General features: G+C 34.9%; 1 protein-coding gene across 1 annotated transcript in view; it reads right to left on the bottom strand.

Annotated features, from left to right (window-relative positions):
• Nucleotides 1-898: 898 nt before the first annotated feature.
• The window catches only part of LOC126740237 (ell-associated factor Eaf), a 49179-nt gene continuing 36497 nt past the window's right edge, over nt 899-13580 (bottom strand). The window contains exons 6-7 of the mRNA XM_050446172.1: nt 10409-10621; nt 899-1341 (exon numbers count right to left, since the gene is read on the bottom strand). Coding sequence (XP_050302129.1) covers nt 1164-1341; nt 10409-10621 — 391 coding nt within the window. The 3' untranslated portion in view covers nt 899-1163. The remainder of the gene's footprint in view (nt 1342-10408; nt 10622-13580) is intronic.

Raw genomic sequence — 13580 nt, 5'->3', positions numbered from 1 at the left:
AGATAACCCTATAGATAAAAATCCAATGGGGTTAAATCTAGCGACCATGCTGGCCATTCAATAAAATTCCCCCTTCGAATCCATCTATTTAGGAAAATGTTGGTAAGGTAATCTCGTACGGTTCGGGAATAGTGTGGAGGGGGCGCCATTCTGTTGGAACACTCTGTTGGAACACTTCCTCACTGTAAAGCAGTCTTGAATAAGAAGAGGCAAATCATTTATAAATAGCAGAAAAATGAGTCCCAGAATAGTTCCTTGAGGCACCTTTCTCTTCATCTCACAGCCTTACTCCTGAAAAATATGCTTTCAGCCATTCTAAAGCAGTGCCTCTGACATTATAATGAGACACTTTATTTAATAGGCCTGTGTGGCTTATTATGTCGAAAGCCTTGGTAAAGTAAAAAAAGATTCCAACAGACTTCAGGTTAGATACGTTTTGCCACAAGTAGGAATTCAGCACAAGCAGCAAATCATTTTTCAATCACAGAAGATTTAAATAAGTTGCCCATGTGAGCGCAGCTTTTCCGCTTTCCCTGATATTGAAGACTACTATTGTGATATCGTTCTCATGTGGGCCTTCTTGATATGTGGGGGTAATTCAAAGCTTCTCGTAGAAGTCCATCTGCTTTAAGACCACAGAGAATTTTTAGCAATGACGACATTGTTTCGCCATAAATGTCTCAAAGCAACTAAATTTTAAAAAATATATATTTTTGTGCATTCGGTCCTGCCGCTGCGATAAAATTGGATCATTACTACCTGAACTTACAGAGTCGCACTGTTTTAATGTTTATATTATGCAAAAACTAATTTAAGTAAATTTCTTATTATGTTATAACAATTAGGATAGTTTTTTTTGTTAATTGGTGGTTAGTGTTAATGAATAAATATAAGAAAATCATCATATTCAGATTTATTTCTGTAAAATAATGTACAGTATCTCATATATATAACAAAAATTATCCTATCTGTATCGGTATATCATAGAGAATTTGCCATATGTCATCATCATAAATACAATACTTAACATGTACAAGGCAGTAATTATCCTTCATATATCCACTATTATGAGAATTACTTGTAAAAACTAACTTATCACTTAACCTGAATATTATATAAGAATAAGTTATTTTTTACATAAATTTCCAAACAAAAAAATCTCACTAATCTGAATCCGAACCTGATTCTGAGAGGCACAAGTCTTCGTCCAAGGTTGCCAGGTCGTGGCCGTTTACCTTGGATGGTGGGGGAGCGGCGGGTGCGACGTTGCCATACCCGTTCTTCATTTTGACATTATCGTTAGTGTCGCTGTCGGAGTCGCTATCACTACTTGAGCTTGAACTGAAAACAAACAAAAAATCTCCAGTTATTTTAAGATACCATTGAATCAAATAATAAAAATTAAACGTTTTATCTATAAAATCGATAGTATGCCAAATGGTTAGCTGATATTTGTTTTGTCTTTTGTGTTCTGATCTGATTTTATAATTTGAATCTTGTTAATTTTGTTTAAAAGAGTAGTTCTATTAATATAATTATAGTTAATTTTATAATTAAGTTAATCAGAGCTATGTATCATCCTTGCAATGATTTCTTATTATTTAAATTGCATTTTGGTTTTATCGAAATAGCGTCACCATATATCAAACGACGTAAACTCCCTATACTGATGATCAAGTTATTTGCTGCGAGTTAAATGTACTGTTAATTGAGTCTTTTACGGATTTATCTATTTTGTACAATTTGTCAAACAGAATACGATGTCTTATAGTGAATGACTATACTCTATTTCCTTTTTGGTGAGAGCACAGTGCCTCATTAATTATGCAAAAGTAGCATAAATATAGGGTGAGTTTTCCATTTTTCTACATGTAACAAAATGATAAACCAGGCTGTTTTTACCAATTTTAAGTGGACAAGCCCTGTATGGTCTCAAATACAATAGGTCGTAAAATTCGGAACAATGGTTTCGAGTTCATTTTTATGACAAACGGGTTGCCAGTGTCGTCCCGACTATGGATATTGATTTTAATTTTTAAGTTAAATAATTATCTGTTATGAAAAATTTATAAATAATGTTGGATTTTATCTATTATCTATTAGATAAAGATTTTTAGAAAAAGTATGGTTGGTAGGTATAACCTATATTTATTAAATTATTTATTTATTTATTTCAATATACGGCAGAGCCAGTTTACAAAAACAAAATAGATAATACAAAATACTAGACAATATAGCAATATAAATACAATACTAGAATTACAAAAAAAAATATATATATACCAAGATAAAACCTCTGAAAAAACAGTCATCAACAGGGCTAAAAACTTAGCACTATCCAAGGAACGTAGGTTAAAGTGTAAGATTATTTATTTTTGATTTGAATGACTGTAAGCCGCCGGAAAATGGATCCAAACTATTTTCATTAAAGAAACGCAAAGTCCTAGTCAGTGGAGAAAAAAACCCATAGTTGGCCGAATGAAAGGGTAAACGAAACATAGAAGAGTTGATCCTTCTTTGACAGGTGTTAAAAGGAATTGCTTCCAAGATGGTAGGACAATGATATAAACCATTTAAGATCTTATAAAACATTAAAGCATCAGAATAATGCCGTCTGACTTCAAGATTAGGGATGTTAAATTAGACACTAATAGCATTATAGTCGATCTGTTTTTGAAGGTGGTAGACAATGGTACAGTGAAAACATCTTGTCGGACTTGCATTGTCTTATTTATTTATTGTAACACGACGTTTCGGTTGGTAAGTATCTCCAACCGTTATCAAGTGTAAACTGAAAGCAAACTACTATTCTATAGGCTTATATACTAGATGTGTGCAGCGATATGGAAGGGGAGGGAAGGGAGGGAAAGTCATCCGTGAAAAAGAGTTGGGGGGGGGAAGGACACGCGTCTCTCTAGATCCTACACTGTCCTGAGAGTAGAGGCTTCCAGATGTTGGGTATTACATCATCCGAGACAAACTAAGCAAGGATGCAGCTTTCTCAACTCGGACCACACTGCCTCTGGACGGGGTGATGGAACTTTTGGAGATCTGTCTACGTAATTCTTACTTTCAGGTCAAGGATAGATTCTACGCCCAAGACGAAGGACTTCCGATGGGTTCATCTCTTTCCCCAGTAATAGCAAACATCTTCATGGAATGGTTTGAGGAACATGCAATAGATGCCTCCCGGTGCAAACCGAAGCTCTGGCTTCGATATGTGGACGACACCTTCATCATCTGGGACAAAGAGGAAAAAGCACTTCAGGAGTTTCTGCTTCACCTCAACAGTTTCAGACCAACAATCAAATTCACGATGGAGACAGAAAAGGACTCAGCTCTACCTTTTCTAGATGTTCTCGTTAAAAAGGTCGGCGGAAATCTACGAACTTCAGTTTATAGAAAACCAACACACACGGGCCAGTATCTGCACTATGAGTCCAACCATCCTGCAACCACCAAAGTAGGCATCATAAGATCCCTCTACAATAGAGCTCGAACCATCTGTAGAAACGACGAGGATCTCAAGACTGAAGTGGATACCATCTACAAAGACCTACAACAGAATGGATATCCAAAGAAGCTAATAAGTAGGACCATCCAAAGGACGCGTCCAAATCAAATCAGAGACGAGGCCACCACGACAACCAGACTTCTACCCATACCTTACATTAGGGGTACATCGGAACAAATCCGACGCATTGCCAGCAAGTACAATATTAGAACTGCCTTTAGATCTAGCACCATTATCAGAAGCGTGGTTTCAAAGACCAAACCAGATGGCATGGTGGATACCAAAAATTGCGTCTACCGGATCCCATGTGAGTGCGGTGACTCATACATAGGTGAAACGAAGCGCCCCCTAGAAATCAGAGCGAAGGAACATCGCAGCTGGACCCAAAGAGGAGAGGTTTCCAAATCCGGGATAGCAGAGCACGCGTGGCATAATGGACACAATATCCATTGGTCAGAAGCCAAGATTCTGCACAAGGAACAGCACTGGCGGAAGAGGAAGTTCGTAGAGGCAGCTTTCATTTCACAGAATCAGAGGATCTTCAGCCAGCCAAGCGTCGATATACCCAACATCTGGAAGCCTCTACTCTCAGGACAGTGTGGGATCTAGAGAGACGCGTGTCCTTCCCCCCCCCCCCAACTCTTTTTCACGGATGACTTTCCCTCCCTTCCCTCCCCTTCCATATCGCTGCACACATCTAGTATATAAGCCTATAGAATAGTAGTTTGCTTTCAGTTTACACTTGATAACGGTTGGAGATACTTACCAACCGAAACGTCGTGTTACAATAAATAAATAAGACAATGCAAGTCCGACAAGATGTTTTCATTATAGTCGATGTAATAATTACGAAAAATATTAACTTCAGCTCTATAAGCAAGGGATCTTAAGAATCTTCTTTGTACAGCCTCAAGGTGTTCAATATGAGAATCATATTAAGGGGACCAAATTACAGACGCATACTCAAGCAAGGAACGTACCAAAGAGTAATAAAGTAATTTGAAACAATAAGGTGAAAGATGTACACTATTTCTAGTGATAAAACCAAGACTACGCATACTCCTGTTAATAATATCCAAAATGTGCGGCAAAAAAGTTAGCTTGGTATCAAAAAGAACACCTAAATCTTTAACTGTATCAACTGACTTGAGTTCGTTATTGTTGATTGTGTATTGATAATTAATAATTTTATTAGAACGACCAAATGAAATACATACACACTTCTTTACATTCAGTTCCTATTGCTATTACACCACTCAGCAACACTATTTAAATCCAATTGAAGTAGCTCAGCATCAAGATATGACTCAATGGCTTTATACAGTTTAAAATCATCAGCAAAAGCAAGATGTTTTGAATGAACAATTACATCACTCAAATCTCTTATGAACAAGTTAAAAAAGACCGGTCCAATATGCGAACCTTGAGGCACGCCTGAAGATACTTCAATACCATTAGAAATATAATTACTTATCCTGACCAACTGTGTGCGACCAGTCAAAAAACTGTGACAAAACTCGACCAAAGTCCTACCAAGGCCCATAGCCCCAAACTTCTGAACCAGATGTTCATGACCAACCCTATCGAAGGCCTTCGAGAAGTCTGTGTACACACTATCGACCTGTACAGACCTCTCAAAAGCACCAATCAAATCATACTGGTAAGTCAACAGGTTAGTCACCGTAGATCTACCCTGACAAAAACCATGCTGATGATCACTAAGCAATCGCCTACAGTGCCACGAAAATCGCACAGAAAACAACCTGTCAAACAGTTTAGGAACTACAGACTAAATACACACACCTCTATAGTTACAAATATCAGTTCTATCCCCATTTTTATGAATTGGCGTTAAAAAGCTTACCTTCCAATAATCAGGACATTTGCCTGATGTCAAGCAAAGATTGAAAAGGTGATGCAGAGGCTTACTCAGAGTGCACACACAGTTTTTAAGAAAAACAGATGGGATACCATGGTTTTTCTTATGGGAATCCTGATGGGATCAGGGCCAAAAGAATGTTTGTTCGGAAGGCGTAAGATTTCATCAAATATGTCCAATAAAGAAAAAGAGATGCGATTTAAATCCAGACTGTAATCAAATTTTTAGTCAGGAGCCTTGCGGACAGGTTGCCTGTATGTAGTTTCAAAATACCTAGCAAATAAGTTTACAATATCTTGACCATTACCAGCAACCTCGGCTTCCATATGCATGCTATTGGGGTATGAATCAGACCTACGTAATCTATTGATGTGTTTCCAAAATGAAGAAGGATCATGAGAAATTTCAGTATTTAATCTTTCAATATATGACCTAAAACATTCATCACGAAGAGTTTTACATTTATTCCTCAAATTTGAAAAATTAACATAATCCATGGGATTCTTACTATTTTTGAATTTTGTGTGAGCAATCTTTTTTTGAATAACAAGATTCTGTAATTTTCTACTAAACCAAGTGGGAAAATTAGATGATTTAAAATGTTTAATTGGAACAAACATCTCAATAGCAAAATAGGGAGCATTGTAAAAAATATCAATGCATTTATTAATATCCTTCTGATTAAAAGCAGTATCCCAATTCATGCAAGCAAGGTAATTATTAATGGCAACAAAATCACAGTTTACAAAATCATAATAATAAACATCATACTTAAGACTAAAATCACAATTAATAGGAATACTTATTTCATAAGCAGAATGGTGGTTTGATGCCGGTGATAAATTTTCAGTAGCATATATGACTTTGACATTTGACAAACTTGAGAAAAACAGATCAAGAAATGTACCAAACAAATTTGGCAAGCCATTCACCTGCTTAAGATTAAGATAGTTACAACAACTACATAGCACATTTGCAGATGTTATAGACTCAGCCGTCTCAACATGCAGTCCGTTCACAGAGTTCCTCCATACCGCATATGGAAGATTAAAATCACCACAAAATAGAATATCACAACTAGTATGAACACTCACAAGATCCATGGATGTAGAGGCAAATTCCTCATAAATTGATAAAGGAGAAGCAGGAGGGATGTAGACAGCACCAAAAATGATATTCTTGTCACTGCATGATACAAGCACAAAGATGTGTTCCAGGGTTGAATCACTGGTCTGTAATAACCTGGCTTTAAAACATTTACAAACAGCAATCAAAGTGCCACCACCCCTTTGCCTCCCTGTATGTGTGTAACTTCGATATATTTCCTGACGGAAAATATTGAAGTCAGTGAACCTTAACTCCGAGTCTAGAAAATCTTCATTAAGCCAAGACTCCACCAAAATTACAACATCATATATGCAACTGTTGACAGCATACCGCAGATCAGCTATTTAGTTCGCAAACCACCTGCATTATGAAAGTATACATTTAGTTTTTTGGAGTCTGCTTAATAACATTATTCCTCTATTGTTGGACCACTTTAGGAATGCCATTAAAATATTGTATGCATAAGTTCTGTTCTGTACGTGAGCGCAAAGTAAGTTCTTCATAAGCATTTTTTACTTGCTTATGTTGAATAGGTGTTAGGTCAGCTTTTATTTTTATTTTAATTTGAGAATTATCAAGTGATTTACGATTTTTTAAAACAGAGGATGCCAGCTCACTATTAGAGAAAACCACTCTTAAAGGTCTCAATTTGTCTTTGTTCAATTTGCCTAGACGATAGGCTTTAAAACTTGGACAGGTAATATTTAGTCTTAGAAAGCACTCAGTTACATACTTCTTGTCGTGATCTAAACGAACTTTAGATTCTTCGGCATTACTCTCAGGGACATCATAAAAAATAACATTCTTGGATCTGGAAGCTCTTTCGTGCATTTCCTCGTAAATCTCTGCAGGGGTCTGCTCAGCAGCCATGTTAGTCTTACTTACCCCCTGAGATTTTAATTGATCCAACTCATACTTAAGGTCTTGGACCTCAGATTTAAGCTCAGATACCACTGAGCCAAGGTCGCCTGTCTGAATAGCCTTAATTTCATCCAACAGACATGTCAGCTTAGTGTTCTGATCGTTAATAGCATTAAAAATATTTAATATGATCAAAACAACATCCGACATCTCAATATTCTGTTTGTTTACTAGACGATCTTGAATTTTCTCTCCTAACCTCGAAAAGTCGTCAGCTGTTTCAGCGAATTGATCCTGTGCACTGTTCGAAGCATACGGCTGCGAAACACGTTTACGGGCTGTAACGAAATCGCTGTTGGCGATCGCAGGCGACGGCAACAAGTCGGACTGATGACCAGACATTACTCGACCCGACAAAGATGCCTGCTGATCTTGAACCTGATCCGGGTCACTCAACAGATTGGATGGCGCCAACGATGCACGGCACCTAACCTTAACGGCGGCACATTTTTCACAACACCAATTGTGTGAACCAGTCTTCCTAGCTTGTGCGACAACTTTATTAAAACTGGAAACCGAAAGGCCCGTGCAGCCCCTATGGAACCAAGAATTACACAAACTACACTCAACTGAACTAGAGTTTGATGAAAACCCACGACGACATTTACAACAACTACTCACGTCGGCCATCTTGTGTAAATTATAATTATAATAAGAAACATTTCTTAAAAGCGGAAAAGCCTCATTATAAAACTATGGCAAATAAAATTAAATATAAAAATTTGATTAATACCGCAATTTGATTGTTTTTTAAATCTTTAAAAAATTGTTGTAAAATTTCATTTTTTTAATACCAACCAATAAAAAATGCAACTCTCCAAACATATCTTGTCATTTATAAGAAAGGTACATAAATATAACGATCTTTTAATTTATTAACCATATTTACATATATTACAATAAAAATATTTACGAAATATACAAAAAAAAATCAATTTATAAATCACACATTTCATTGCTCTCATCGCTTTCATCCGAATTAGACATTCTCACTGTTATAACTCAGGGTTCGACAGTTTCTTCTAGAAGATTATTGAGGGTCCACATCTTTTCTTCTTCTTTTATAGCATGATTCACAGCATTGTTCCAGTTTTCTTGGGTAACGTTATCCACTGCTGCTTTCAGAAGTTCTCTTACACCTTTCAATTTAAAGGTTTTATTATTTCTAGCCACAAATCCTTTTACTTGAGCTCAAATTAACTCTATAGGATTTAATTCACAATGGTAAGGTGGCAAACGAAGTACAGTTATATTGTGTTGCTTTGCCATTTCGTCAATAACGTGTCTTTTATATTTTGATTTATTTTCTGTAACTATTGTCAGAAGCTCTGCTTTTACCGCGTCATCTCCAAAAGGTATTTCTTTTTCGGTAAGCCAGTTTTTTATTTCCCCTTTTCGCCAGCAGGATGATGGTAATTTTTCTATTAATCGTGAATGGTAGCTGGCATTGTCCATAACAATAATTGAATTTTCGGGAATTGACTTGATCGTTTCGGAAAAATAATCTTCAAAAACATCAGCGTTCATTTCTTCGTGGTAATCCTTAGTTGGCTTCGATTCGAATTCAAACAGACCGCCATTTAAAATTCCTTTATAGCTCCCAATATGTGTAATAATTAATCTGTGGCCCTTACCAGAAGGAGACTTCAAGCCAGTCGATAAACCTTCTAAAAAAGCCTAACGGGAGCTTCCAACATTTTTATCCTGACAGCACTTGCTCGCGGTGTGTCCTTCGTTAAGCCAGGTGTCATCCAAATAATAAATGTTTCTTCCTTCCTTTCGATACTCCTTAATTTGCCTTAAATACTTTCTTCTCCAACAGACTATTTCTTCTTTATCTATTAAAATAGATTTTCTATTTTGCTTTTGCCAAGAAAAATGTAATTCGTGTAAAATTTTCCATAATTTTTTCCTTCCCATTTCTGGTACATTTTCGTCTTCTGTTATAAGTGTCAAAATTTTGTCGATAGTTGGGATTTCATTCTTAAAATAAAATGAATGTACTGTCCTCCTGATGATATGTTTTGCTGTCTCATCAACTGCTATCGGCTTCCTATCGGCAGTTTTCTTTACACTCTTCTTAGGCAAGTTCTCATGGTTTTCACTTTTTCTGTCACTAAGAAGTCTGTAAATTGTTGCTTTACTTATGCCTGTTATATTGGCACATGTAGAAACTAGATTTCTAACAGTACTTAGAGGCATTTCATGCACAAGTGCATCATGTACGTTTAGTACTATAGTCCTTGCTTTAAAATCTAAAACACCTTTACACACTACGGGGCTAAACTTTGACATTCTTACAACAAATGCGCAACAATACTGAAAAATAAATTAAGTTTTTAGGATATATCTACATTATAAACCATAAAATATAACTACCTGTTTGCATTTAAGATTGCACAATTTAGGTACCTATAATACTTATACATCCATATTTACCTACCTAGACAATATCTACTTATAAGGCTTAAAAAGAACTTGTTCATTAGGTACTTAAGTAATTCAAAGAATTTATGGCTAAAATTGGCCTATTTCTTGCACTATTAAATAAATCCAACAAATGGAAACATTCAGGTCTTAATGTACTTGAAAAGTGGGACGCCAATGGTTTACGACCGTTCTATGGCTATCGACCCTTTCGTGTGCTCCTACGGATTAAGAAATGGACTATAATGCTTTACTAAAATCAAGAAATATGCCAATGCACAGATTTCCCTTCTTTAAAGTTTTGTAAACAGATTTCAAACAATAGAAATCAGAGCATCCTCAGTGCTGCAATTATCATTAAATCCTTACTACTGCTTTTAGATTATTTTATTTTTCTATAGAAACTCGTTTAATCTACTTTTTATACACTTCTCAATTAATTTAGAAAGAATGCTTGTTAGTGCCATAATATATTTGAAAGATCTTAAACCTCATAATACATCTCATTTTTATTTATCATCACTAAATAATAAAATAGGACCATTTTTTGCAATACGTACCTATCACTCATGGTTCCAACTCCATTTTCATTATCACTATGATCCGAGAGGGGCGAAAGACCCTTTCCGTTATTGACGGGCGGTTGTGGGGGTGGTGCCGATAAACGGCTGTTATGGTGCACGGCAGGTTGGGACGTAGGCGGTGGAGTAGGATCGGCGAAATCGTCCATCCCAATCATCGGAAGACTGGCAAGGGTACTGGGATTGTGTGACCTGTGAAGAAAAATTTTCTCATTCAAAATTGCGATGCATCATATAACTTTATACAATACAATAACTTAATCAAGTCTATACCTATACGAGTGTAGTGAAAATACATAGCTAAAGAGAACATTTATGATGAAACACGTAGACTTTCAGAGTATAACCAGCTGTAGCCAAATATAATGTTAGTTGCAAACCTAACCTAAAAATAATTCATTATTTCTCAATACCTACAATAAGTGCAGTGATATAAATGCTGTTAAGAAATGCTTTGCAGAATGTACTTTTTACATGTTTCTTACTTTATGACCATATCTCTGCCACTATAAAATTAAATTCTTTGTGAGTTTAGTTCAGTGTTTAAATGCTACAACTAGAAGTTTAAATGTTTTGAAGATATATTTGTGACTAGGCTGTTTGATATTTGTTCAGTTTGTGTCTTTTTTTTGAGTATTTGTGGTTTTTAACTGATAAGGAATTTTTTATTTTATTTTACAAATTCTTTTATTTTTTAATTAAGTTTGTGATTTTATTTATTATATTTTGTTATTTAGCTATGTAAGCGAATTTTCATTGTAATCAATTGTAATTCATGTAATATATATTTCATTTTATTTCAAAGTTGGATCATAATAATTCGAATTATTTATCTAGAAAAGTCTTAAAATATGATTATTATTAACTTGACCAATGTGGATTTAGTTAAGGATTTACCATGTCAGCCTCTGTTGTAAATAGAGATGTAACGTGTTCAAGTTTTTTTTCATTGTTTTTTTTTCAAATTTACTAATAGATGGTTTTTGCCCGTTCTTTGCAAAGAAAACAACTCATTTTAGTAGTAAAATATAGATAAGAATGTAAAATATTGCTTTATTTTCTGGAAATAACGGAAACATTTAATGACAAAATAACACGCATCACATATTTTACTTTTCCGGTAATGTAAGTTAAATTATAACAAATAAAGTTTTTAATATATTTATTTAAATTTAGGTTACTTTATTGTGGCATAGCCGGATAGCCCTGTATAATTAATAACGTTAATGTATCAACAAAATGGATCATGTTAATTGTAAATTCATGTATCTTTATCTGATGAGACACTTTCCCTTTCAAAATAATTCTCAGGTAGAAACCCGAGAAACGCTTCTTCAGACTCAGATAAAACTATCAACTCTTCTTCATAACTCTCCACCTCCACAACATGGGTGGCTCCTTTCAAAGTTAAATTTTGACTTGTCTTTCTATCCATCTTCCTTTTCAGTACTCCATCTTCCAATAATTTATAGCTGTGGCTTATATAAAACAATTTTGCAGCATTGTAAGCCTATTCCTTTTTTGTGTGAACATTTGCATACATTTACATTGTAATTATATATACATTTGCATGCCGTCTTTTATCTCGAAATGGCTCTTCGAATCTAGCCTGAGAACCCCAGCCACTCACCAATAAAAAGCAAGACACCAAGTCATTGGTCTGTAGCCAGGGAATCTTTGTCGCCCGTCATCACTTTATGAACAGAATATATTTAGTGCAAATTATATAGCAATTAAAAAAAAAACTAAAAAACTTGTAGGATAATAAAAACCTTTCATTTTAAAAAATTAACATAAAAGACTGTGGATTACATATGGACAGGGGCGGCTTATATTTTTTTAAATATTTCTATGTATATCAATTTGATGCTCCAAAAGAAAACTATTCCGAGGCAACTCTAACCAATATTTTCACGATGGATGGACGCAGAACGCCAACGTCCATATCGTAAAGCAAATGGCCTGTAGCGGCGATCAAAGCCGATTAGGGCGATCGGGTGTGGAACGCGGTGCGGGGGAAACGGTACTGGGGACTCGATGTGGCTGAACCCGTGATCGGATTTTCGCCTTCGCTTTTCTTTTGAATCGTGATGTGATTGTGAAAAAAGTAGAAAATGAGGCTGTGTGATTTGAAAAAAAGCTGTTTTTAGCAACTTAAGTTTAGAAGCAAAGGCGGAAATTAAGAATAACGCCGGTATTAAATATAAATCAAACACAAAAAGGGTGTAAAAGCAAACCCGGTTTTAAGTATAAATTTGGCATAAACGTTTCAATAAATTTTTGTGGTTGACAAAAAAAATTAGGTGAGTAGTTGTAGTAGTAGTAGTACGTATAGTAGTAGTTGTACCTAAAAAATGTACATTAATAAAATTTGTGCTTTATAAAATAATATTAAAATTTACTAAATAGGAAAAATATGGGTATATAAAAGGTACATTTTAAATTTCAACATTTATGTTGTATATCCAAATATTATTTTTGCGCCCCCAAACTTATGAGCAGCTACTGCATATGGTATTATATGTTCAATCAATAAACAGATAAATAAAAAAAAAATAAAAATAACCTCAATCTCAAATAAAACAATTGAACAGGCTAAAACTTATTATGATAAATATAAGATTTTGAACAACATGAACGATACTAAACAAATTCATAAAATCATAGCCAGCCAAACTGGAACTAGCCTATTATTGTGACAAATATTTTGCAAATATAGGAAAAAAATCGCTGTTGAAATTCCTAACAGCTTATTTAAAGATATAACCTACCAAATTCTACGATTCTCTTTTTGGCTTATAAACAAAACAACACTTAACTCATTATCCCAAGAATAGTACCTACAGCTCTTAAATGTGCTATTATACCTCCCATATACATATATATAAAAAAGGAACAAAAGCAGACATTTTCAACTTACGCTACCCTTAAAGTCATTATAACTTTTTAAAAAATGTTTGAAAAATTATTTAAGGTTAGACTTAGATTTTTTTATATTTTCAATTTTCCTTCCGCTTTGGACGACATAACAGATATCACATAATGGGTGGGAATGGAACAAGTTAACTTGTAAACTCCAGATCGGTGTGTTATCGGTATTTTATCTTTACTGTTTACTAAATGTTTTGCCAAGTTGTTTTTGGTTTTAAAA

Source organism: Anthonomus grandis, chromosome 9 (assembly GCF_022605725.1).
Source record: "Anthonomus grandis grandis chromosome 9, icAntGran1.3, whole genome shotgun sequence".
Classification (NCBI taxonomy): domain Eukaryota; kingdom Metazoa; phylum Arthropoda; class Insecta; order Coleoptera; family Curculionidae; genus Anthonomus; species Anthonomus grandis.
Note: the sequence above shows the minus strand (reverse complement) of the source record. Positions and strands in the feature narration are given on the sequence as shown.